The sequence below is a fragment of the Cucurbita pepo genome, chromosome LG18 (assembly GCF_002806865.2).
Source record: "Cucurbita pepo subsp. pepo cultivar mu-cu-16 chromosome LG18, ASM280686v2, whole genome shotgun sequence".
Lineage (NCBI taxonomy): Eukaryota > Viridiplantae > Streptophyta > Magnoliopsida > Cucurbitales > Cucurbitaceae > Cucurbita > Cucurbita pepo.
The window spans coordinates 4,795,461-4,820,842 of record NC_036655.1 but is presented as its reverse complement, the minus strand read 5'-3'; the positions used below and the strand labels follow the sequence as shown (position 1 = coordinate 4,820,842).

The following is a 25,382-nucleotide window of genomic DNA, read 5'->3' as shown; positions in this document are numbered from 1 at the left end:
CTCTTTTTTGGGGCTTTTGGTACAGTTTTTTGTGATCTTGTTGCCCATATGGCTAAGTACTTAAAGGCACCTAGAACAAAAAGGCTGGCAAGGTAAATCTAAGAACTATGAGCCAAAGAAAAGGAAGCAGTAATATTCTCATTAATCAAAAGGTATAACATGTCCAAACCTTATGACTGTTTGTGATGCGTGTGGATTAAACAAATGAAGTAAATGCAAAAATCTTAAACGTTTGAAGTATCTATTCTTCACAGCCATTCTCCAATGTCTATGAGATGGAAACACAAATGAAAAACTACTTGATCACTGATATAGCAGCTGATTATGAAAGCTTGTAAATACAGAACTTACAACAGTCATGGATCAACATTGATATATATGTGTATATGTATGTTTGAGAGAAAGATCGAACTCGTACCAGTAAGCGAAAACCCGTGTGAGCATAACGGCAACTAAGACTGCAAGGTTTCCCTTGAAGCAGTGTCGGTGACGATTTCGTCTGCTGCTGCAGGAACTGGGGGATGATTTTGATCGTCTTGAAGTGGCTGTGTTTCTGTTTTCTTCTTCTCCTTCAGAATCACCTGCCTTGGCATGACCTCTAACAAAAAGCTTCCTCCATTCCAGACGGCGGCTGAGACCTTTAGCAGCTGGAAAACAACGTGCAACCGATAGGACAAGAAGATTGGAACAGCCAATGCCATCGTCAATACTGTAAATATTCCCTGGAACAAAATGTACATGAACAGACGATTCTGATCTCCAAGCAAACCACTTAATTTCCACCATAAATTGTTTGTTTTCTGTGCCCTTTTGGACAGTTCCCTGAAAAACCATAGAAAGAGGGTATCAGCATGACTCAACACAAACGCAAATGCTTTGGCTAGCAGTTTAATTGATTTTTGGTCACACAGGGAGGACCTGTATGAAGTCATGACTTCGGGATCTCGTAAGAACCTTTGACGACGCAACACGTTGACAATCAGAAAGTAAAGAATCTGCCAGAGAGTGTAAGCAACCAAAGGAACTACAAACAGCCATGTCCATAAATATGACTTGTCCTCTACATAGGGCCATGAAGCTCTGCGGGAAGTTTTTTCAGGATGCATGGCTTCAAATGTAGCTTCGTTCCACCATCTAATGGTGAAGAAAACCAAACCTGGAAGAGCAACGTCGACAATATCATTAAGTAATAATACCATAAGGCACCAGAAATATTGACTTGCGAGTTCAATGGTCAATTACAGCATCCTACACCAAACTAAAAAAAAAAAAAAGAATTGTTATTAAACAAGGGCTACATCATTAAATGATACTACAAACAGAGCACAATCTCTGTTGTTGGTGATTATAACTTTGAAATTCTCGAATATTCGTGCAATAAATGGATCCTTCACAGCATTGGAAACATAACTTTCAACTATCAAGTACCAAGGCTGATGCTCAATTATTGCCTAATTCATGAAACTATGTTCTAAAGTCTGAAAAGAAATTAAATCATGAATGTAAATTACATTTGTTTCATCAATCGAATTTTTTTTTTTTTTTTCAAAAGCTGACAGAAGCAGGCATATCAGAGTGAGCAAAAGATAGACAAAACAGAGCTTTGAAGACCGACATAATTATTTTCGTTGGTATCTGTTCATATACAGAGCACCTTGAAGCAAATTACTTCGTTTATAAGCAATTTCTTCGGTAATCAAAAGGAACCCTTTAATTAGTTTTTCTTTCCAGGTAACTTCTGCTAGAAATGTTAGAAGAAAGGAAGAACATACTCACCAGGAATTAGATGTATAAGAACACTAACTATTTTATCAAAAGAACTAAAAACCAAGCTACAACGCCAAACAATGATCGCCCATGCTAATGGTCCCTACAGCAATAGTTAAAATGTCAAAATGGAGGTAAGTGAATTAAATTTCCAGTCAGGTTATAGAACAGTGTAATACTAACCTCTGCAAATGCGAAGCAAATCATGAAAAGTTTTTCATTTTTTGGATACAGAAGAAGATCAACAATGAAAATCGTGTTTGCATAATAGCAAAAATCCTGAATCAAGAACATAAATATGTTAGCTCCTTAACATGAGGGGCTTCTTGATGATATACAATCAAAATGATAGCAGCCATTCAAGCAAATGAATTTTAGGTGCATTGGAATCCTATTAAAGGGTGTGATCAAAGGAAACATCCTAAACATCCTATCAGAAGCAAAAAGCCAAAGGAAGAGTTTCCAATTGACATTCATCTATTAGCAAACAATATAACCTAGATATTTAAAAATTGTCCGACTCCAGTTCTCGAGCTCGGGAATCACCAACCCGTTTCCTCCATTAGACCCAACCACGTAGCATGCTTCTTCATAACTCCACCAAACATGCTGCTGTAGTTACTTTACCCAAATCACATTTAAACATCCTAATACACTGAATTTTTAAACATCTTGTAACAGACCAAGCCCACCGCTAGCAGATATTATCCGCTTTGGCCCGTTACGTATCGCCGTCAGCCTCACGGTTTTAAAACGTGTTGCTAGGGAGAGGTTTCCACACCCTTATAAAGAATACTTCGTTCCCCTCTCCAACTGATGTGGGATCTCACAATCCACCTCCTTAGGGGCTAAGCATCTTCGCTGGTACACCGCCTGATGTTTAGCTTTGATATCCAAAGCCCACCACTAGCAGATATTGTGCGCTTTGGCCCATTAAGTATCACTATCAATCTCACGGTTTTAAAACGCGTCTACTAAGTAGAGGTTTCCACACCTTTATAAAGAATGCTTCGTTTCCCTCTCCAACTGATGTGGAATCTCACACATCACCTCTCCATCCACACGTTGATTCAAGTTGATTCAAGTCGATGACATCTTCTGGATGGGGGTCATAACTGTCTGAATCAGGCACATGTTTGAAAGCCAACTAAATGATCCATCTCCTTCTATGGTTGCTAGAACCCAAGCTTCTAAACTATATCCAAGAAAATACCATTTATCCAAATCCAGCGACTATACGATTAAAAGTATCTAAAGTGTCAACTAGACCATGATGTCATAGTGTCTAAAAGAACGTTTACAACTTCCATGGAAGAGAAAAAGAGGGGAAATGAAGGAAAAACAAAAAAAAAACAAAAGATTCAATGCTTACCAAAAGGTAGTAGTGCCATTTCTTGAACCGATAGTATATCCAACGAAGAGGGACAAAGGTGACATAAAAAAAACAATATACATATGGAATATCCTGAGGTCCTGATCAGAAAAATAGCCACAAAATTGAAGGAAAAACATTAATCTTGCAATAGATAAAGGCATCGCAATCGATTGATTCATATCATTTTACTCACTCGCTCCTAACAGGAAGCAAAATCCTCCGAAACCAAGAACTCCGACCAGGTGCGTGACCTAAAAATAAGTAGAAAAACGCGCGCAAAGTAAGATTCTAGAAGAAACGGAATCGAAACGATTAGAAACGAATCATTCTCGCGATGGCGGTAAATCGAAATCCAATAACATCAAAACAGTACTATTGAATCGTTTCGGCAATACAGTGCGAGTCAAACCTTGTTAATGAATCTTTCGTGTTCTTCGGCCTGCTTAGCGATCTTAACCGCCTGTTTGGATATGATCTCTTTCGTCTGAACAGCTTGTTTCGATAGCATCTCCTTCGTTTGCGCCATTTTCTGCGAATCGAATCGTTCAAAAACCAAAAACGCAAAAAAACCGAAAGTAAATCATCAGAAAACAGCATCGACAAATTGTAAAAAGTGAAAACAGAAACAAAAACAAAAACAAATCAGCACACCTTGGATCGTTCCTTCAGCGCCTGCCTAACCTGTTGATACGAGTCTCCATCTGTATACTCCAAGATATGTTCGTTTTGCGCCATTTTTTCTACCATACAGAGATTTCAGAAACAAAGAATCGGAAAAACGAATTTGCAGAATGGTATAGAAGGAATACAATCTCTAACAGGAAGAAGGCCGGCCCTCGATTGCTGTCGAAACTAATTTGCTCAGATTTCAAATGCAATCCAAAAGAAAAACTACTTCGACAAAGATCTTCGTGTGATTTGTTAAATTAATATCCCTGAATTCCGAATTAAAAAGAATATATACATTGCGTTATAGATTGAAGAACCCGTGAATCCTATTTTTCACATTTCTAGAACCTACCAATCGGCAATCAATTGGAACACAATTAAAATCATACAAGATTTTATACCTTGCTCATGAACTAATTTATGCATCTATTAAATGAAATGATAAAATAAATAAAAATAAAACTTATAACAATAAATAACAATGCAACCTAAATAAACACCTGATTTAAATACAAGTTCAAAATTTATGAATTTAATATGATTTATGTGTTCAACAAAATTATATATTAAAGTATGGTTTCCAATCCATTATAAAAGCAACTAATAATTTTTTACTAATAATTAAAATATATAACTTATTTTGGATGTAATCAAGGTTGGGTTCGGTTGACTCCATACCATCTTAAGCCTGAACTTTAGGGTTAATTGGGTTGGTGATTCGAGCAACCCGAATAGAGTTCCGAATCTAATTTAACCCAACCCAACCTTGAATGGGTTGAGTGATCGGGTTAATTGGGTTGGTGATTCGAGTAACCCGAATAAAGTTCCGAATCTAATTTAACCCAACCCAACCTTGATTGGGTTGAGTGATCGGGTTAATTGAGTTGGTGATTCGAGCAACCCGAATAGAGTTCACAATCTAATTTAACCCAACCCAACCTTGATTGGGTTAATTGGGTTGGTGATTCGAGCAACTCGAATAGAATTCACAATCTAATTTAACCCAACCCAACCTTGATTGGGTTGAGTGATCGGGTTGTTTTATATATATATATATATATATATATATACTTAAAAAAAAATTCATAATAACTAAAATCTTATAAAATAAAATATAAAATAATATAAAATATTTTAAATTTTTATATTAATTTTAAAAGTAGAGTTGGATGGAATTCTATTTTCGAGTTAGTCGAGTTGACCTAACTAAAAAATGTCAACTGCGAACCGATTCGAATTTTCAATTTTTAAAAGAATTAATCTTAACCTAACTCGAAAAAATCTAATAATTCAACATTTATTAATAAGTTAATATGTTTATTATTTATATTATATTTTGTTAACATAGATTAAAATATTGATATTATAAAATAAAATATTTGATAATAAAGGTAAGCTTGATGTGACGTTTCACGAATGAGCTCCAAGTGGCTTCATTGGTGACGTAAGTGTTTTCTGATTGGTCAATGACTGTGTACTAAGGGACACGTGTCAGATTTAGATATAGATGTCGTTCACAATCTTTCATGCACTCATTGCATGCCACGTAGCTGTTACGTGGCAGTAGGAGAACAAAAGCTAGAGCTCTATTTAAATATATTTGGTTTTTTTTGCCTTAAATATATTTCAACCGTTTGTGACATATATATATAATTATTAACTAAAACTAAACCGATATTGTTAATATTTTAATTAAAATATTGAATCTTATTATGCAAAATATATAAATACTTCCAAAAACTTTATAAATTTTCATTCTAAATTCTTTACTACACAATCAATCAAAACTCTCCACGTGGAATTTAAGGGTGACATGAGTTAAATTAGTAAATTCATTTAGATCAATCTCAAATTTGGGATTAGTTAGACGGGTGATCGAGCAACTCAAAATTGTGACACAACTCACCCTAATCTTCTATTTACCGGTTGAGTTGGGTTGGGTTGTCAAGTTAAAAAAAATAAGTTTAGATTAGCTACTCTGATTGGTTCAATCAGAGTGCCACCAAGAGCAGTGTGCAACAATGAGTGACGAGAAGCGTGCAAATAAGTGGGATTGGGAGCCAACTGTACTGTTAGCATCTATTGTCCTCTTTGGGCTTTCCCTTTCGGTTTTCACACCCTTATAAATTGTGTTTTGTTCTCCTCCCCAGCCCAACGTTCTCGTTGGCACTCTTTCCTTCCTCCAATCGATGTGGGACTACCACCAAATCCACCCCTTTCGGGGTCCAGCGTCCTTGTCTGCTAGGGGAAGGTTTCCGTCCTCGCTGGCACTCTTTCCTTCCTCTAATCGATGTGGGACTGCCACCAAATCCACCCCCTTCGGGCCCCAGCGTCTTTACTGGCACACCGCCTCGTGTCTACCCCCCTTCGGGGAACAGTGAGAAAGCTGGCACATCGTCCAGTGTCCAGCTCTAATACCATTTGTAATGGCCCAGATTCACCGCTAGCAAATATTGTCCTATTTGGATTTTCCCTTTCGGGCTTTCCCTCAAGACTTTAAAACGCGTCTACTAGGGGAAGGTTTCTACACCCTTATAAATGGTGTTTTGTTCTCCTCCCCAACCAATGTGAGACATCACACAAACAATGTGCAGCTGTGAGCAATACAATCGTGCCAATGGCGTGGCATGAGCCTGCGATGCAGTGGTGCAGGCTCGACAATATGGGAGCGGTGACAGCATTGCGAAAAGAATCAGAAGTAAACCCTAAAATGGAAAGTTGAAGCTAAGAGTATATATATATATATATGATTGTATCTTTTTATAATACTCGGTTCGATTCGAGTTGACCCGAAACTTTTCTTTTGAACTTAAAAACCGAATTGAATCGATTCGATTTTAGAAAAGATAACTCAACTCAACACTAGTGATTCGAGTTCAGTTGATATGGTTGAATTTTTAGATTCAATATACACCCTAGTTGATATAACCTACGATCAATAAATTAACGGTCTTTTATCTGTTCGAATTGACCCGTAACTTGTTGACCTAGAACCTCTATGTTACAACGACCTTATTACAAATATCAAAATGAAAGCCATAAGAACTAAACATAAAATTGGGAACAAACCAAATCACAATTGCCCTAATTCTTCAAGCACTCAAGCACAACGCTTCCAAGCTTCCCTTCATTAATGGCGTCCACCACTTTCTCAATATCTTCTCCAGGGCTCACCTTCTTCGCTCCACTGAGCAGCTGAGTACCAACCTCAGTCCTCACAAAGCGATAGATCGGGTAAGTGCTGCATTTCTTGATTCTATTTTCCACTAAGAATTCACCATTCTCAAATCTCCCTCTCGCATTTTCCACATCGTTTTCCAATTTCTCCTTTAATTCCTCAAGAAACCCCGGGATTTGCTTGAAAATTGCAATGCCTGTTTCGTTTCCGTTCTCTTTTTTGGCTGTTGCAATCCCTTTCAGCGCTCTTTGGACTAGAACTTCCAGTAATTTTGGGATTAGGGCGTATGAGGTGTTCGTAGGATCGTCGATGTAGGAGAAAACTGGTTCGCGATCGATTACTTGTAATAGGTCTTTCTCGCAGAATCGCGATTCGGTGAGAGATCCGTAGTCTGTAACGTATAGTGTTCTTCTGATTGTTTGGAGAACTGCATTTCTCACAACTTCCCTCATATTTTCTTCTTGTTGTCTTAAATCGATTGCTTGGCAGAGGGCCACCATGTATGTAGCGGACATGAGCTTGAGAATCTCGATGGCTTCGGCGGATTTTCTGGCTGAGATTAGACCTAGAGAGTTTACATCTTGATTGTGTTGTTCTGCACTCTGGACATGAGTTGTGACAGGGTTTGCTAAGTATTGGAGCTCAGAGCAATAAGCAGCCATGGCGATTTCCGCACCTTTGAATCCGTAATCCAAGCTAGGGTTTGGCCCACCGCTCAAATTGGACGGCAATCCATTGTTGAAATGATCACAGACGAGTTCGGAGAATTGGGCGAACATTAGCTTACCAATTGCAGCGATGGCGATTCGGAGATTATCCATGGAAACTCCGATTGGGGTCCCTTGAAAGTTTCCTCCGTGCAGAGCCAGATTCCGGCTGACATCGATCAATGGATTATCATTCACAGAGTTGATCTCCCTTTCAATCGAATGGGTTGCCATTCGAATGACTTCGATTTGAGGTCCAAGCCATTGTGGGGAAGTTCGAAGTGCATAGCGATCTTGTTTTGGCTTAGTTAATGGGTTGTTTTCATGGCGGATTTTTGCTTCTTTCATGAAATCGCTTTGGTTCAAGAGAAACTCCATGGCTGCGGCGGACTCAATCTGGCCAGGGTGATGCTTGAGTTTATGAGTCAATGGGTCTGCAAATTCTGGCTTCCCGAGCATGGCTTCACAGAACAAAGCAGAGAGAACGACGGCTAAAAGAGCTAAAATATTGGCGTCGTAGCAAACAGTGGCGGCCACGGCCGACCCAACAGCGGTTCCGTTGACAAGAGCTAAGCCTTCCTTTGCTTGAAGCTCAAATGGGCCTGCAATTCCAGCTCTCTTGAGAGCTTCCATGGCAGTGATCTCATCCCCTTCAATGGTGGTAACCTTGGAATTATGCCTTCCAGTGATAACACCAGCAATATAAGACAATGGAACAAGATCTCCAGAAGCTGTGATTGTCCCTCTCAAAGGCAATTTAGGTACCAAATTCTCATTCATGAGCTTCACCACAGCTTCAAGAATTTCCCAACGAATGCCCGAGTAGCCTTGCATCAATGTGTTAGTTCTAACAAGCATGGCTGCCTTTGAGTATCCAGATGGAAGATTATCCTTTCCAATAACTCCAGCATTGAGGAACCTAATGAGTTCTGTTTGGAGGTCGGCCGCTTTGGTCGTACGCCGGTGGGAAGTCGAACCAAAACCAGTGGTAACTCCATAGATATCAGTTCCACTAGAGATTTTCTCAGCAACCCATGTTGCACTTTTGGCCACACGATCATGAGCCACAGCTTCATTCAAGTTGACTTTGACGTCGCTACGACGAGCAATGGCAGTGACCTGAGCGACAGTAAGGGTGGCACCTTCAATGTCAACAGCTCGAGCATCTTGAAACTCCGATAGCATACGACAAACCTCCTCAAGATGGGTGTGGCTGAGAGCGTTCGCAGCCTTGTTCCAGTAGTCGGAGGGCGAAACGAAGGAAAATGATTTCGATTGAGGAACGGAATCGGGTTGGGAGAGAGGCGAGTAGCAGAAGAATTCAGAGTTGGCCATTAGAAGAAGAAGAAGAAGAAGAAACTAGCAAAGAAGAAAGGGTGAGTGAGTGCACTGAGAGTACAGAGTCTTGGATGAGTTGTGGCCTTTGGAGGAAGAAATGGACACGAATTTATAGCAAATTTTGACCGTTGGTTTCTAACTTCTTGTCGAAGTTGAAGATGAACTTCTTAGAAAAGTTGCAAATCACAGAACCTTCCCTTGCATGAGAAAAGAAAAACCCTATTAATTTTTTTTGTTTCTTTTTTATTTTATTAAGAAATTCACCTTGAAATGAGTCATTATACTTTTAATAAATCTTAAATTTAATTTTTTATTAAAATTTGTTATATAGTAATATTAATAATTTTCATGCTATAGATTAAATTTAAAATTTATTATAAGTTTTAAATTATAAGGTCTAAAATGTTACTTTAACCTATTATTTATTATTTATAAAGTATGTTATAAAAACTATTGCAAAAAGTGAACTTTTAATTTTCAATTTTCTAATATAATTTATATTAAAAATATAAAACGTCGTAATAAATCTAATAATATTTTATAAAAAAACATATAATATAATATTAATATTTTAAAAATTATTTATTTATTTAGCGGGGATTGGAGTAGGGTCGAGAATATATACTTTTAAAATAATAGTAATTGACAACCTCCTTTCATGTGACATGACATTTCCATGTTTTAGTTATATATGAATTTTGCCTTCACATTTACCATCTTTTTTCTGTTTTCTTTTTTTGAAATTCCATTATTTTTATAATGTTTTTTCTTTTCAAATTCAATGCCAATTTTTAAATGTGATTTTCATTTTTCACCCCACAAATAATATTAAATTAGACTTCTTTTTAAAAAAAATCCATAAGCATATAGATCAGGTCGTATGCACCTCAACTAACTTCACGAGACAACTACACTACCCTGCAATATTTAAGTGTGAAAAAAATACATGAGTGTTCGAACCCGTTTATAACAATTATATATCATTGAAGTTTTTTTTATGAGAATAAAGAAAGAATATATTAGATTTTTTTTAATTAATTAATTTGAACAAGGGATTAGCTTTAAGTTAATTATTTTTTTTATTAAATATTTTGGATTTAAATTATTTAATTTTCTAGTCAACATATATTATTAAAAAAAAGGAAATTGTTAGGGAGTTTCTCTCTTTTTTTAAGTGGAATCTTCGTTGTTGTTCACTAATTAAATAAATAAAAAATTACATAAATTCTAAGTATATTCTAACGGTTTAGATCCACCGCTAGCAAATATTATCCTTTTCGAACTTTTTCTTTTAGGCTCCACTCAAAGTTTTAAAAGACGTCTGCTAGGAGAAGGTTTTCACACATTTTTAAACGGTGGTTTGTTCTCCTCCCCCAACCAATGTGGGACATCACACATATATATAAATAAGTCAACTCCCGTGCATATATACACAAATATACCTACTTAATTTTTTTCATTAAAAATTTTATTCCATAAAAATTAACATAATTATGTAAATTAAAATTATGGTAATTACCTCATTATTAATTACATTTTGAAAAAGGCATAAATCTGTGATACTCGATAATAATAATAAAAAATAAAATAAATATTAAAAAAAAAAAAACAATTTTCCAAGTCTTTGTGGAACCCACCCCCATGGAAAATCAAGTCCTAGCTAGAAAGAAAATATGTGGATATGAATTAAATAATATATATATTAGAAATTTCCATTATTTTTCTTCCTAAAAAAGAAAAAAAAAAAAAGAAAAAAAAAAAGGTCAATTCCATGTAAAGTTCCCCACAATTTCTTTGCAATTTCAAGCCTATCATAAATCATTGTTAGGTAGAAAATATGTGGATAAGACTTAAATAAAATATAGATTATAAAAATATCTCTAATATATATATATATATATATATATATTCTATGTTTTAATTTTAATAATACTATGTTTTAAAAAATATATTTACGGATAAAAATTATTAGTATTTATTTCAAAAATATTTTATTAATATTTTTTAACTTAAAAAAAAAAATTACTCTTGTCTTCGGCACCACACCACGTTAAAAAAAATATTCATGAATAAATAAAAATAATAAAAAGTTGGTGGGTATTTTTAAAATATTAATGGTAAAGATATTTATTAATTTTTTAAAAAAATAAAAATAATTTGAGAAGTTATTAAAAAAAAAGTAAGTTTATTAATAAAAACATATTTATTAATTTCAAACCTAGTATAAATCATTTTCGTTCATTGTGGGGACCACTAAAACATCATTTTTATTTTTAAAAATTATTGTTAATTAAAAGTAGGTACAAATTGGTCGTTCTCCACCACAATTTAAAATATTTTTTTAATAAAGAACACAATTATTATTTTTTTATTTTATTTTTTTTTTTTGTGTAATTTATAAGAAGTCTTGAAATTTTCTATAGAATGGAAAACATGGCTTTGTATTATCCACGTGTAAATTTGTGTTTATTTGAAGTAGTTTTTTCAAAAAAAAATTAATTTATTGATATTTTAATATGAAATAATATGACATATTGATATTTAAATACAAATTCATAAACTTTTGAATTTTGTGTATAATTAATAAAATATCTAAACATTTATTTTTATTTATTAATTACAGCTCTTGATATCTACTTAATAACTAATAAATTTAATTTAAATTTTCAATATATTAGTTTCCATAAATATTAGAAAATACAAAAAAAAAAAAAACAATAATTAATTTAGAATTAAATTAAAACAATTAATTATTTGTTTTTAATTAACTAAATTTAATTGCAAAATCAAGAATAATTGCAGCTGATTATATATATATATATATATATATAGCATCTCTGCCTTGGCTTTCTTTTCTTTCTTTTTGCATTTCAAATTATCATACAACTAAAATTAGTTGGAATCCAAATGGTTCATATCAAATGGCACTTTGACTCTCTGCCATACATACATACATGCATGCATGCATATATATATATAGATATATAGATATATATATATATATATAGAGAGAGAGAGAGAGAGAGAGAGAGGTGGAAAGAAGGAGCCTCCGAGTTAATGTTTCATTACTACTACAGCACATTCCGTTTGCTCTGAGAAGCCTGAACTGCAGCCAACTTCTTACGATCAATTTGGAGAAGAAGACCAAATCAATGTGGTTCTAAGCCCCATTTGCCAGCGACTCATCTGGTGCCAAAGGCTGTGAAACCAGTATAACAACACAAACCATCAACAATCGAAGGCAAAACATTCTCGGTTTCGTCGAACAAAATGAAGGCTAGTGTTTATTACATAACGGTTAAGAGATGCACAGTAAGAGCTCAAACACACTACTAGCAGATATTGTCTTCTTTGGGCTTTCCCTTTCGGCTTCCTCTCAAGGTTTTAAAACGCGTCTGTTATTGAGAGGTTTCCACACCCGTTTAAGGAATGTTTCGTTTATCCTCTCCAACTGATGTGAGATTTCACAATCCACTCCCCTTGGGGGCCAGTGTCCTCGCTGGGACACGGGACACCGCTCGATGCTTGACTATAATACCATTTGTAACAGTCCAAGCCTACCACTACAAATATTATTCTCTTTGAGCTTCTTCTCAAGGTTTTAAAATGTGTCTGTTGTTGAGAGGTTTCCACACCCTTATATAAGAATGTTTTGTTCCCCTCTCCAACCGATGTGGGAGCTCACAATCCACTCCCCTTAGAGACCAGCGTCCTCGCTGGTACACCGTCCGATATCTGGCTCTGATACCATTTGTAACAGTCCAAGCCCATCGCTAGCAAATATTGTCCTATTTGGGTTTTCCCTTTTGGGCTTTCCCAAGGTTTTTAAAACGCATTTGTTAGGAATTGGTTTCCATACCCTTATAAGAAATGTTTCGTTCCCCTCTTCAACCGATGTGGGATCTCACAATCCACCCCCCTTGAGGGCCAACGTTCTCGCTAGCATACCGTCCAATATCTGGCTCTGATACCATTTCTAACAGCCCAAACCCATCGCTAGCAGATATTGTCCTATTTGGGCTTTCCCTTTTGGCTTCCCCTTAAAGTTTTAAAACGTGTCTGTTAGGGGGAGGTTTTCACACCCTTATAAGGAATGCTTCTTTCCCTTCCCCAACCAATGTGGGATCTCACAATCCACCCCCCTTGGGAGCCAGCGTCCTCGCCGGCACACCGCTCGACGACTGGCTCTGGGATCATTTGTATTAGCCCAAGCCCACTACTAATAAATATTGTTCTCTTTGGGTTTTCCTTTTCAGACTTCCCCCAGGTTTTTAAAACGTGTATGTGAGGGAGAGGTTTCCACACCATTATAAAAAATGCTTTGTTCCCCTCTCCAATCAATGCGGGATCTCACATGCACCGATCGCTACTTCCAGAAACACGAAACGATGAAGCGAAGAAATGACGAAAATGAAATGTAACAGGTAGTCCAAGGTTCAGTAATATGGATGAACATTCCAAAAAACATAAATGAATTGTACAGTGTTTCACAGATTCAGAAATGTGGATGAATCTAAATAAAACAGGACAAGTCAAGCTAGCTGCATTTAGTCCACACAGAGTGTTTCATCATCATGCTTTAATCTTTAACTAATCTAATTCATGCAATCCATGCAAAGACTTTCTATTAGTTTCATTTGAATGACCTATCGACCCGAAATAAGAACCGGGGAGAAAAGAGTTTGATCGTTAGTTATATTAAGAAATAATCGAACCTTTGTCGTCGCCTGATGGTTCACGTTCTCCGTTCTCCGGTACGTTTTGATCAAGGAACTGCTGTATTGTTCTCCAGTAATGATCGCCACCAGCTACCCAAGTGTCCATATGCATACCGGAGAGAAAATCGACAAAGAGACAACGGTTATTATGTGCAGCTGCTTTGGCATACAGCCTCTGCATGTGGACTGGGGGAACCATCTCATCTTGTAATCCAGATAAGAAAAGAATTGGCTGCTTAATCTGCAGAGATGATTTCATTTCAAAGAGAGTTACTTACCACCAAAGCAAGTAAATAATGTAAAAAATATAACGAAAGTGTTGTAACAACTCAAGCCCACTGCTAGTAGATATTGTCCGCTTTGGCCCGTTACGTATCGCCGTCAGTCTCACGGTTTTAAAACGCAGGGAGAGGTTTCCACACTTTGGAATGTTTTGTCCATGTGGGATATCACAATCCACCCCCCTCTTAGGGGTCAGCGTCTTCGTTGGCACACCGCTTGGTGTCTGGCTCTAATACCATTTGTAACAGCCCAAGCTCACCGCTAGTAGATATTGTTCGCTTTGAACCGTTACATATCGCCATCAACCTCACGATTATAAAACGCATCTACTAGGGAGAGGTTTCCACACTCTTATAAGAAATGTTTCGCTCCTCTCTCCAACTGATGTGGGATATCACAATCCACCCCTCTTGAGGGCCCAGCGTCCTCGCTAGCACACCGCTAGGTGTCTGGCTTTGATACCATTAGTAACAGCTCAAGCCCACTGCTAGTAGATCTTGTCCGCTTTGGCCTGTTATGCATCACTGTCAGCCTCACGATTTTAAAACGCGTCTACTAGGGAGAGGTTTCCACACCCTTATACGGAATGTTTTGTTTCTCTCTCCAACCAATGTGGGATCTCACAATCCACCCCCTTGGGGGCCTAGCATCCTCACTGGCACACCGCTCGGTGTCTCACTCTAATACCATTTGTAACAGCTCAAACCCACCCCTAGTAGATATTGTCCGCTTTGGCCTGTTACGTATTGTCGTTAGCCCCACGATTTTATAACGCGTCTATTAGGGAGAGGTTTCCACACCCTTATAAGGAATGCTTCGCTCCCCTCTCCAACCGATGTGGAATCTCACAAATTTAAATCACTATTTTTCGGATTAATACTAAATTGTTAAGCCCCACCTTACCAACTACGTCAATGGTGATCCATGGAGAACGCACAAGAAAATTGAGAACCTTGGGACCTTTTGAACCAGGGCCTCCAATAAACCATTTCAGAAAGGGTAGCAAAACTCCAGCCATATCCAAAATTGATGTAAAAGTATTTTCTAATATCAATGCAGCAACCTGCAATTCAGAATCTGGTAAACAACCTACAAAATGCAGAATAAAACGCACAAAAAAGCTCAACGAAGAACAACGTAAAGCCCTACGTGACATTATCATGATCCACAATGAATTACCCGTTTATGGGGTCGAATCAAAACGTTCGAAAAAGCCATCAATCAAATCGCTTTTACGAAAAACACGAGACATCTAAGTCATACAAGTAAAGAGATATACAAGAGGCTATACACAACTAACCGTAGCCCTCCTAGAAATACCTTATCGGGGTTGTTTTTGGTAAGAACTGATCCAACAGCACCCCCGAGTGACCTTCCGAACACTATTATTCTAGACGTGTCGATATCAGTCCTTTGAGAAAGATGATCCAATGCAGCCTGCTCAAGTAAAATAAAAGCATAATGTTTTTAAGTACACTTGTTGAAAAAACATAATAGAACAAATTAAGAACAAAGCACACCTGAGCATCTCTAGTAATTCCAAGCTGAGATGGATAGCCATCACTTGCTCCATAACTGCTTGAGGACATATGGCATCAGTGACCATTCCATTAAAGTAGCAGCAATATATATCAACTAACATATTGCTACTGAAATACATTAAAAGAACATACCCTCTGTAAGAAAGCATGAACACATTGCACTGTAACTTTTGTATCATGATGTGGACCATTTCGAGACGATGGGCAATGTCTAGAGCCGGAAGTCAAGGTCAAAAATAGTTATCGAACCCAAAAAAACCATTAACATATTGTTAGAAATCACGACACTCTATAATGGTATGATATTGTCCACTTTGAGCATAAGCTCTCATGACTTTGCTTTTAGTTTCCCCTAAAGTCTCGTACCAATGGAGATAGTAATCCTTACTTATAGGCCAATGTGGACTCCCTCCCAACAATCCTCGACAATTCTCCCCTCGAACAAAGTACACTATAGAGCCTCCCCTGAGCCCTATGAAGCTCTCGAACAGTCTCCTCTTAATTAAGGCTCAACTCCTTTGTCTAGAGCCCTCGAACAAAGTACACCCTTTGTTTGACACTTGAGTCACTTTCTGACTATACTTTCGAGGCTCACGACTTTTTTGTTCGACATTTGAGGATTCTATTGACATGGCTAAGTTAAGGGCATGGCTCCGATACCATGTTAAGAATGAGAAACCTCCACAATGGTATGATATGGTCCACTTTAAGCATAAGCTCTCATAGCTTAGCTTTTGGTTTCCCAAACAGGTCTCATGCTAATGGAGGTAGTCAACGTGGGACTACTCATGTTCTTCCTCTTAAGTAGTCAATGTAGGACTACTCTTTTTAATAATCTTGAACAATCCTCCCCTCGAACAAAGTTTACCATAGAGCCTCCCATGAGGCCTACGGAGCCCTCGAACAACCTCCCCTTAATCGAGACTCGACTCATTTATTTGGAGCCCGATACTTGAGTCACTTTTGACAACACCTTCGAGATTTCACACGTGCATCAGGAACAAAATTCTGATCTAAGAAGTACGTATATTTAAACAAGCTAGAAAATGTAGTTAAACAATAATTTTCTCATATCTCATTCCATAAAGATGACCATGACAATCAGGATACTTCCAGCATTCTCTTGGAAAAAAAGGATGGTAGGACCTGCAAAACAGCAACACTACAATGTAAGCCTTGAAAAGTTACCACATATTAAGGTAAGAAGCATAAATTACGGTTAAAATAAGAAGCATAAATTACGGTTAAAATAAGAAGCATAAATTATGCTGTTGAAGGGGAAAAACAGACAAATATACGGTTAAAATAACCAGTAAAAAAGATAAATGAAAGATGAATATCCCATAACGAATAAATCAATTGTCCTTCAGATCACTACATGTAATAGCCAATGTAATAGCCAAAGTCACCACTAGCATATATTGTCCTCTTTGGGCTTTTCCTTTCGGGCTTCCTCTCAAAGTTTTTAAAACGCGTCTACTAGGAAGAGGTTTTTACACCCTTACAAAGAATGCTTAGTTCCCATCTCTAACGTGGGATCTCACAATCCACCCCCCTTCGGGATCCAGCATTCTCACTGGCACATTGTCCGATGTCCACCCCTCTTCAGGGCTCAGCATCATCGCTGGCACACTGCTAAGTGTTCACCCCTTTCGGGACTCGGCGTTCTCGTTGGCATACCGCCCAGTGTCTAGCTCTGATACCATTTGTAATAGCTCAAGCCTACTACTAGTAGATATTTCCTCTTTGAGTTTTCCCTTTCGGGATCCCCTCAAAGTTTTTAAAACGTGTCTGCTAGGGAGAGGTTTTTACACCCTTATAAAGAATGCTTAGCTCCCCTCTCCAACCAATGTGGGATCTCATGTAGTAGGGCGAACAGTTATTTGATTCAAATCATCTACAACCACTTAGAGCCTTATATCAGTCACATGTTAAAGCCTGCATGAGTCAGTAATCACTATGGCAGATGGAAATTCTACAAGATGGTAGAACCTGCAAGGGAAAAATATCTATTTCTTAATTCAAAATAAGCCCCAATCCTCCTAAAAGTTCTTTAAAAAGTAGGCGACTCCCCATCTGGATGCGGCTGTACAAACATTTAAATGCAGTCTTGCATGCCACAAGTATAACGGATCGGACAATATCTACTAGCGGTGGGTTTGGGCTGGTTGTTACAAATGGTATCAGAGCCAGACATTGGGTGATGTGCCGACAAGAACGCTGGCCCCCTAAGTGGAGTGAATTGTGAGATCCCACATCGGGAACCAAGTATTTCTTATAAGGGTGTGGAAATCTCTCCCTAGTAGAGACGATTTAAAACCGTGAGGCTAACGACATTACGTAATGGGCCAAAACAGACAATATCTACTAGCGGTGGGCTTGAACTAGGTTGTTACAAATACCCGAGACATCAATATTCTTAATCATCCTCAATTCCTCCAACGCAAATGGATCCTCCACACAAATTTTGAGCTAAACTTATCTACCACAGATTTGATTAACTTAAGCATCCAAACTTACTCGTCAATAATTGAACAACAGAGCATCCCAACAAATCTAATCAACACCCTGCATTTCAAACCACTATCTACAGAAGATAAACATAAAACAAAGCCATCTCGAGCACTAATCAAATAACCCAACGACAAAACAAAAACAAGATCCGACAGCCCCAGGTCCAGAAAGCAGCTCAGAATCAGAAAAAACAGAACAAGCCCACATCACCTAAACCTTAACGGCAAAACCCATCAAAATTCAATCACGAAAATCGACAAAAACCGAATGAGAAACAAAAAGCGAAGGATCAAACCTCGGCAATCGGGGAAGAGTTTGATGAACCATGAGTGAAGGCGGACACCATCAGAAGATCGAAGCCACACATCTTCATAAACAAGCCGAAGCCGAGATGGGTTAATCGCGTACGATTTAGTAAGCCCCGGAAGAACCGGCACATAAACCAATCTCTCCTGGAAAGCAACCAGTAACGCCATTCCAGCGACCACCAAGCCTCCGACGCCATAGAGTAACACATTCACATAAGAAACCATACTCGATCTCCCGTTGCCGTTGGGTTTTGTCGTTTTCCCTCGATTTGAAAATTGAAATGGGGAAAATTCAAGAGATTTTGGGGATTTGGGTTTGAAATTCGGAGTAAAACTAAACTTGGGTTGATACTTAATTTGCCAATGAAGGGTTACATAGTGTGTGTGCTCGTTCGCGCCCCTCGCGCAGTGACATTGGCAGGCAATGCTTATGGCTATGGCGCCGCTCTGCGTGAGCTTTGAACCACACTCTACCAAACAAAAAAGGGTTTAATGAAGCTTTGGTTGCGTGGCCGAGGCTCCTTCAGTAATTTAACAAAAAAAAATGTATTTTATTTCCAACTTTTAATTTTAGCGGGAAAATCCGACAATGAACAAGAAAAAGTTGTTCCTTAGAACATCAATGGGTTCCACAAAATGGCAAAAAAATGAGCAAACATTACCATATTATTGTTCTTTGTGTACTAAAAAATTACCAATTTAGTCATTAAATTTTTTATTTTATATCTAATAAATCTAAATACAAATAAATAATAAATAAACTTCTAATAAAAAGTATTTAATTATTTTAATAAAATGTAGAAATTTATGAGGATCCCAACATTTTCAAAAAAATAAAAAAATAAAAAACACGTGGATAAAGTAATTGGTGATCATGGTATTGTAAAATTACGATATTGCCCAAATATAATATTGAAGGCCGTAAAAAATAAAAATACTTATAAATTAATTTTTTTAATTTAATTACTAGATTTTAAAACATATAATATTTTAATTCACCGAGTAATATCTGGATAATGTCAATTTAAGCGTCAATTAATTCGTATTCTAGTTATAATATTCTTAAATCTATGCTTCCGAGAGTTATTAATTAGTACTACAAAATTCAACAATGATAGAATAAATAAATGTAGGTTTTATTTTTCGGCTCAGTCGATAAAAGTATCACAACGGATCGTTGTCAACTTATAAATTTGTAGTTTAATAAAATACAGTAGAATATTAGATGTTCAAATAATATATCAATATGAGCATAACTCAACTGATTAAGACATATATGTTTTTTATATTTTTTACCATAAAATTAGAGATTTATAAAAAAATTTAATAAGTGTTTAAATGGGTCTCTATCCTATTGAATAATTTTCTTAAAAAATAAATTTAAAATTTAAAATGACTTTGATGAGCCGAAAATATTGGTTCACCATTTTGGGCCGGAATTCCAACAAGCTTTTGGGCCCAATTGATTTTCATGGCCCATTGGGCCAAGAGAAAGCCTTAAAGCCCAAAAAGTAGACGAGAATTAAGGTAAAAGTGGGGTCTACCATTCCTACTCCCTTCTGCTGACGTGTAACTTTTGGATATTTTGCTTACTGAGGAAGAATTCTTCATTGCAATACCGCGTAAAGGAAGTTTCTGAGGAGACCAGAGAAAGGATTTGGAAGCAGAATCCTTCTTCAACCCGCCATTGAAGTCAGGCATTTCATCGACAGCCAAGACCATTGATCGGATCGTCTTTATTGAGATTTTGATATATTCGTTTCCACCGTTTCAGTTCAGATTTTCTTTGTACAATCCGATCGGCCGCGATGAGTTTATTCTTTGGCAAGCGGAAAACTCCGGCAGGTATGCTCTCCGATCAGGATTTTTGTTTTCTCTGCCGATGATTTTTCCGCTCTGCTTTCAATTTTTTAATTTTTCCTTCTTTCTGGCGGAATTTTTTTGTGTTGTTGCATTTAGTAGTGAGGTTATTAGTTTTGATTTCTGGAGTTTATGGTTTAATTTAGTTGATCATGATGTCTACGGTGTTAGAGGTCTTCATTTCGCCTACTTTGGGAAGTTCGTTTTCCAATATGTTAATTGCATGTAGATGCTGATTCAGTGTCGATATGGTTTTGATTCCTCTTTTTTCGTGTTTTGATTTCTAGACACTGGACCTAACTCGATAGTCTTTGAAGAGATGCTTTGTTAATGTTTAGTGATTGGAATTTGAGCTTCATTTTTCCCTGTGTACTTTGGTTGAAAGGTGTTTACACCGTTTCCTTGTGATCAATAAGCAAACTGCATTATTTATTATGTTCGATTTATAATTCTTCCGTGCTCGTTTGTCTTCCACTGATCTTTTAACTGCATCAAGCGTCCAGCATCATGGCTTTGATGCCAAAGCATTAAAAGCTATAAATCATTTTAGCTTCACTGTTTGAACTCGTAGAATTAGCAACAAATTTCTATCATATATAAAGCTATAGATATTGAGTTCATATCTCAATATGGTTAGGAGTTCTAAGAACTAATATAGAAACGCCGTAGTCTGATAGTTAAGGACTCTCTGTTTGGTGTTAATTCAACACAAGGAATGGTTGACATAGCATATTTTTGCTGCCATTAAACTATTCATTGTATTAGCCAATCTTAGAGCTTCTGATATTGTGTAAATTCTTGTCAATCCAGAACTCCTCCGGGAAAATAAGAGGATGCTGGACAAATCGATCAGAGAAATTGAAAGGGAGAGACAAGGTCTTCAAACACAAGAGAAGAAACTAATTGCAGAGATTAAGAAAAGTGCCAAGCAAGGGCAAATGGTGTGTAATCTTTAATTGTTCCTATCTGTACTTCACAATTTATTTTTGTGAAATACCATTCTTATTGTGATTCCTTACTTTTAATCATTGTGATCTTCTGAAGCTGGGACAGTTTGTCCATCACGGTCGGAAGGAGAAGTCTTTTACGAATCATTAAAATATTTGGAAGTATTTATCTTAGATGTGCTTAAATGTGAGATCCCATATCGATTTTAGAGGGGAACAAATCATTCAAAACCTATCCCTAGTGATCGCGTTTTAAACCCGTGAGGCTGACGGCGATATGTAAAGGGCCAAAACGGACAATATCTGCTAGCGATGAGCTTGGGCTGTTACAGATGGTATCAGAGCCCGGCACTAAGCAGGGCACTAAGCAGTTTGTCAACGAGGACGCTGAGCCTCAAGGGGGGGCTGGATTGTGAGATCCCACATCGGTTGGAGAGGGGAACAAAGCATTCCTTATAAGGATGTGGAAACCTATCCTTAGTGGATGTGTTTTAAAACCGTGAGGCTAGGGCCAAAGCGGACCATATCTGTTAGCAGTAGGCTTGGGCTGTTACATTATATCATCTTATTGTTGTTGGATGCATTCAACACATTTTCTTCGCTCGTCTTCTCCTTATTCGACAACAAGTTTCCTTTGGTGATGCATATCATACATGGAAATGTCGAAGATCAAACAAAGAAGAGGAAAACACAATAACACGCGTCATATGCTTCACGATTGTTGTTTTTAGAATTACATCTCACTCGGGTATGATTATGTTACTATTGCAGGGAGCTGTTAAAGTGATGGCAAAAGATCTCGTTAGGACCAGGCACCAGATTGAAAAATTCTACAAGCTTAAATCACAACTTCAGGGCGTATCTCTTAGAATTCAGGTACAGTTTGTTTCATGACTTATTCATTCCATTGGCACAAGAGCATACCGATCATGCCGATCATGCCGATCATGCTGATCGTATGTGCTGCAGTATTGACATCTCATATTTTGTACAGCATTTTACATATTATGAGTGGTGGCCTTTTTCTTGATAACTTAATATTTTTGTTAAACTCCCCCTTTTTAGACTTTGAAGTCGACTCAAGCAATGGGAGAAGCGATGAAAGGTGTGACAAAGGCAATGGGACAAATGAATCGGCAGATGAACCTGCCATCCCTGCAGAAGATTATGCAAGAATTTATGAAACAGAATGAAAAAATGGAACTGATGACTGAAGTGATGGAAGATGCCATCGATGACGCTTTGGAAGGGGACGAGGAAGAGGAAGAGACAGAAGAATTGGTCAGCCAGGTTCTTGATGAGATAGGAATTAACATGAACCAAGAGGTAACATATTATCTTTAGCAGACCTCATTTCTTTTGCTGGTGCATTGGATCAACCTCACTCTAAATGAGTAACTGATTTAACCATTTTTCAATTTAAACAGCTCGTGAACGCACCATCGACTGCTGTTGCTGCACCAGCGACAAAGACAAAGGTTGCACAAGCAGAAGCAACAGGCAACGACGACGGTGGAATAGACAACGATCTTCAAGCCCGACTCGACAATTTAAGGAGAATGTAAATGTAAGATCTTCATTTCTTGTGTTCCTTTCCAACCTGACCTTATTAGGGACCATTTATTCCACTGCCATATAATACTTAGTTAAATTTATGCCATGATTTTCTGTCCTTGTTTTGGCTATATGAAAGACATAGGAATTTAAGCTTTTTTACAGTTACCATGAGGTCCATATGTACCATCTTCAAATATAGCTTACAAATGTCTTACATATTGTGTATATATATACATATATTGGTTTCTTTCTACGGGTTCATAACATGGAAAATACTATGTTAAATTAGCTTGTGTTCGGTTTTAATTTAGTCACTATAATTTTAGAGGTTTCAATGCGTCTATGGTTTATATCAGACCCTTAAGATGTTTTTGGAAGATTTAACCCAATTATAGAACTAAACGAAAAGTTTAAAGTTAATTACGGACTTGATTTGAACCTAAATACAATTATCAAGACTTAAATAATTAATGGGAGTGAGCGGTTATCTTTAGTTGGAGAAGATATCATCAACATTATTATACCCAAATGTCACATCCAAGAGCAACCAAAATGGTCTGATATCAGCCGTTGAATGTCACAATTACAATGCTCTGATATCAATCATTGAATGTCACAATTACACTGCTCTGATATCAATTGTTGTAATAAAAGTGGGAGCAAGATCAATGGTACTTATACACCCACAAATCTAAATTAAACACAAAGACACAGAAATTCTCGTATATCACATATGGTAAACAATCACTGAAACAAAAAAAATGTTTATACAAGTGTATCTCTTACACTCCCACACTAGAAAGTCTTTCACACTATAAAATCTTTCTTACAAAGGAAACACAAAATGACGACGAAAAACAATGTTAGATCAATAACTTCACATCTAAAAACAACGTTAGACAAATCTTTACAAGCTTAACAATACTAATTCTCGTACATTAATCAAATATGAGAGATGAATCTAATGGATTCATGAATCGAAGTAGGAAATGTATCATCATTGTGACAATTATCAACAACAATAATTATATACGTGTCGTGTACTCTTTATCGAGAAGTCGAAATCGGTATTGAAAAAAATGGCTCACTAATTAGAGGACCTACCTAATGAATACACCCCCAACTAAAACTCCAATTCTTCTTTATCCTCATCCATTGGACACACAAACAACATCACATATGAGAATCAGAATTTTCCAAATCCAACCACCCATTTCAAGATTATGAACATCTTTTCTTTCCCAAAGAAAGTTTCAAACCAAGCCACCGGATTCCGGCAACCCATGCCCTGAATTCCCCTGTTGCTCCGCCACGGTTTGGCGTTTGCTCAACCCCGGCACCGCCACCGGAGCACGGCAGAGGGGACAATCACAGTGAGAAAAAAGCCACATATCTATACAACGAGCATGAAACATATGCATACATCTCGGCAGTTTCTTAACCTCTTCCCCCTCCTCAAACGCCGACAAACAAACCACACATTCATTCCCATTCCCTTCTTCTTCCACCACCGCCGCCGCCGCCGCCGCTGCAGACCCCTTCTTGAACTTAAAGCTGCACAACAAATTCCTATTCGAGCTCTGCAAGCTACGGCTTGAATTCACCATCTCCGCATAATTTCCAGCCAGCGCCGGCGAAGCTCGGCCACGACGGTTGTCGGAACACCACATGATAACGATGAAATTGTAAAGAACTAACACAATCGCCGCCGTTCCGATGACCACAAGGCCGTAATACAACATGGGTAGGCTTGATTTTGCTGGATGATTCGTTGGTTGAGCAAAATAATTGGAAGCAGAATCACTCATTTTTGGATCCGAAAAAGAAGGAATCACAGAGATTTGTTTTGTGGGTTTTTTTGGGAAGAACAAGAAGAACAACAATCATGGCGGATTGAATTAATATTAAGAAGGTTTTTAATTCATTGAATGAGATAAACTGTAAGCTTCCAAAGAATGAAGACAAAACAGAGTACAATCAGAGGACAGAGAAACAAAAGTGTTGATAAGAAGGAAGGAAGAAACCAATGGTTGGACGATGAAAGTCACACGTCGACTAATTTATGGAATCTTCATGAGTTTATAATCAAAAAATACTATCTCCATTGGTACGAGACCTTTCCCCAAAGCAAAATTAACAGAGTTTATGCTGAGAGTGGACAATAGTGTGAGAGTTGAATACCATATTTTTCTCTCCAATTATTTCTTTTTTTTTTAATAATTGAATTGATTTATTCCAACTTTTTTGGTCTCAAAACGACAAGAAATAGGGGCTAGAGAAGGCTTGGGAAGCAGAGGAAGGTTGTCGTTTTAATGGCGGAAAAGAAAAACAGAGGCGTTAGGCTGAAAATTTCCATTTATTAAGTGGATATTTGGTTCAATTTAATTTAATGGAACTACGACATGTCGTATTTTGTGTCGACTCTAGTAGGAAGAAGAAAGGTCAACGTAATGTTGAACCCACGCTAAAATGAGGTGTCGTTTGGTCGAAGACGACAGGACCAACCGGCTTTAGTTTAATTTGGTGGTATTATTAATTTATAATTGCGAAAGGTTGACAAAATTTGTCCTAATCTACTTACCACTTTCCAAAAATAATCAGAAATAAACTTTTTTTTTTAT

The 25,382-nt window shown here is 37.3% G+C and overlaps 5 protein-coding genes across 5 annotated transcripts; 1 reads left to right on the top strand and 4 right to left on the bottom strand.

Annotated features, from left to right (window-relative positions):
- Positions 1–117: 117 nt before the first annotated feature.
- On the bottom strand, positions 118–4,192 carry LOC111780572 (uncharacterized membrane protein C776.05). Its single transcript, XM_023661002.1, has 8 exons — positions 3,794–4,192; positions 3,552–3,671; positions 3,336–3,393; positions 3,140–3,240; positions 1,951–2,046; positions 1,777–1,870; positions 919–1,156; positions 118–822 (listed from the first exon to the last, which is right to left on the bottom strand). Exons 1-8 carry the CDS (start codon positions 3,887–3,889, stop codon positions 453–455), a joined length of 1,173 nt encoding a protein of 390 aa, XP_023516770.1. The 5' UTR covers positions 3,890–4,192; the 3' UTR covers positions 118–452.
- A 2,643-nt stretch (positions 4,193–6,835) lies between these two features.
- LOC111780357 (phenylalanine ammonia-lyase-like) lies at positions 6,836–9,080 on the bottom strand. The gene has a single exon (XM_023660733.1). It carries the CDS (start codon positions 9,029–9,031, stop codon positions 6,896–6,898), a length of 2,136 nt encoding a protein of 711 aa, XP_023516501.1. The 5' UTR covers positions 9,032–9,080; the 3' UTR covers positions 6,836–6,895.
- Positions 9,081–11,878: 2,798 nt separating this feature from the next.
- On the bottom strand, positions 11,879–18,902 carry LOC111779584 (protein bem46-like). Its single transcript, XM_023659651.1, has 8 exons — positions 18,385–18,902; positions 16,686–16,721; positions 15,708–15,786; positions 15,555–15,609; positions 15,355–15,471; positions 14,933–15,097; positions 13,750–13,993; positions 11,879–12,233 (listed from the first exon to the last, which is right to left on the bottom strand). Exons 1-8 carry the CDS (start codon positions 18,620–18,622, stop codon positions 12,217–12,219), a joined length of 951 nt encoding a protein of 316 aa, XP_023515419.1. The 5' UTR covers positions 18,623–18,902; the 3' UTR covers positions 11,879–12,216.
- A 1,103-nt stretch (positions 18,903–20,005) lies between these two features.
- Positions 20,006–23,012, top strand: LOC111780738 (vacuolar protein sorting-associated protein 2 homolog 1-like). Its single transcript, XM_023661224.1, has 5 exons — positions 20,006–20,242; positions 21,068–21,198; positions 21,976–22,080; positions 22,270–22,530; positions 22,632–23,012. Exons 1-5 carry the CDS (start codon positions 20,206–20,208, stop codon positions 22,767–22,769), a joined length of 672 nt encoding a protein of 223 aa, XP_023516992.1. The 5' UTR covers positions 20,006–20,205; the 3' UTR covers positions 22,770–23,012.
- Positions 23,013–24,014: 1,002 nt separating this feature from the next.
- LOC111780535 (E3 ubiquitin-protein ligase EL5-like) lies at positions 24,015–24,569 on the bottom strand. The gene has a single exon (XM_023660960.1). It carries the CDS (start codon positions 24,567–24,569, stop codon positions 24,015–24,017), a length of 555 nt encoding a protein of 184 aa, XP_023516728.1.
- Between the last annotated feature and the right edge of the window lie 813 nt (positions 24,570–25,382).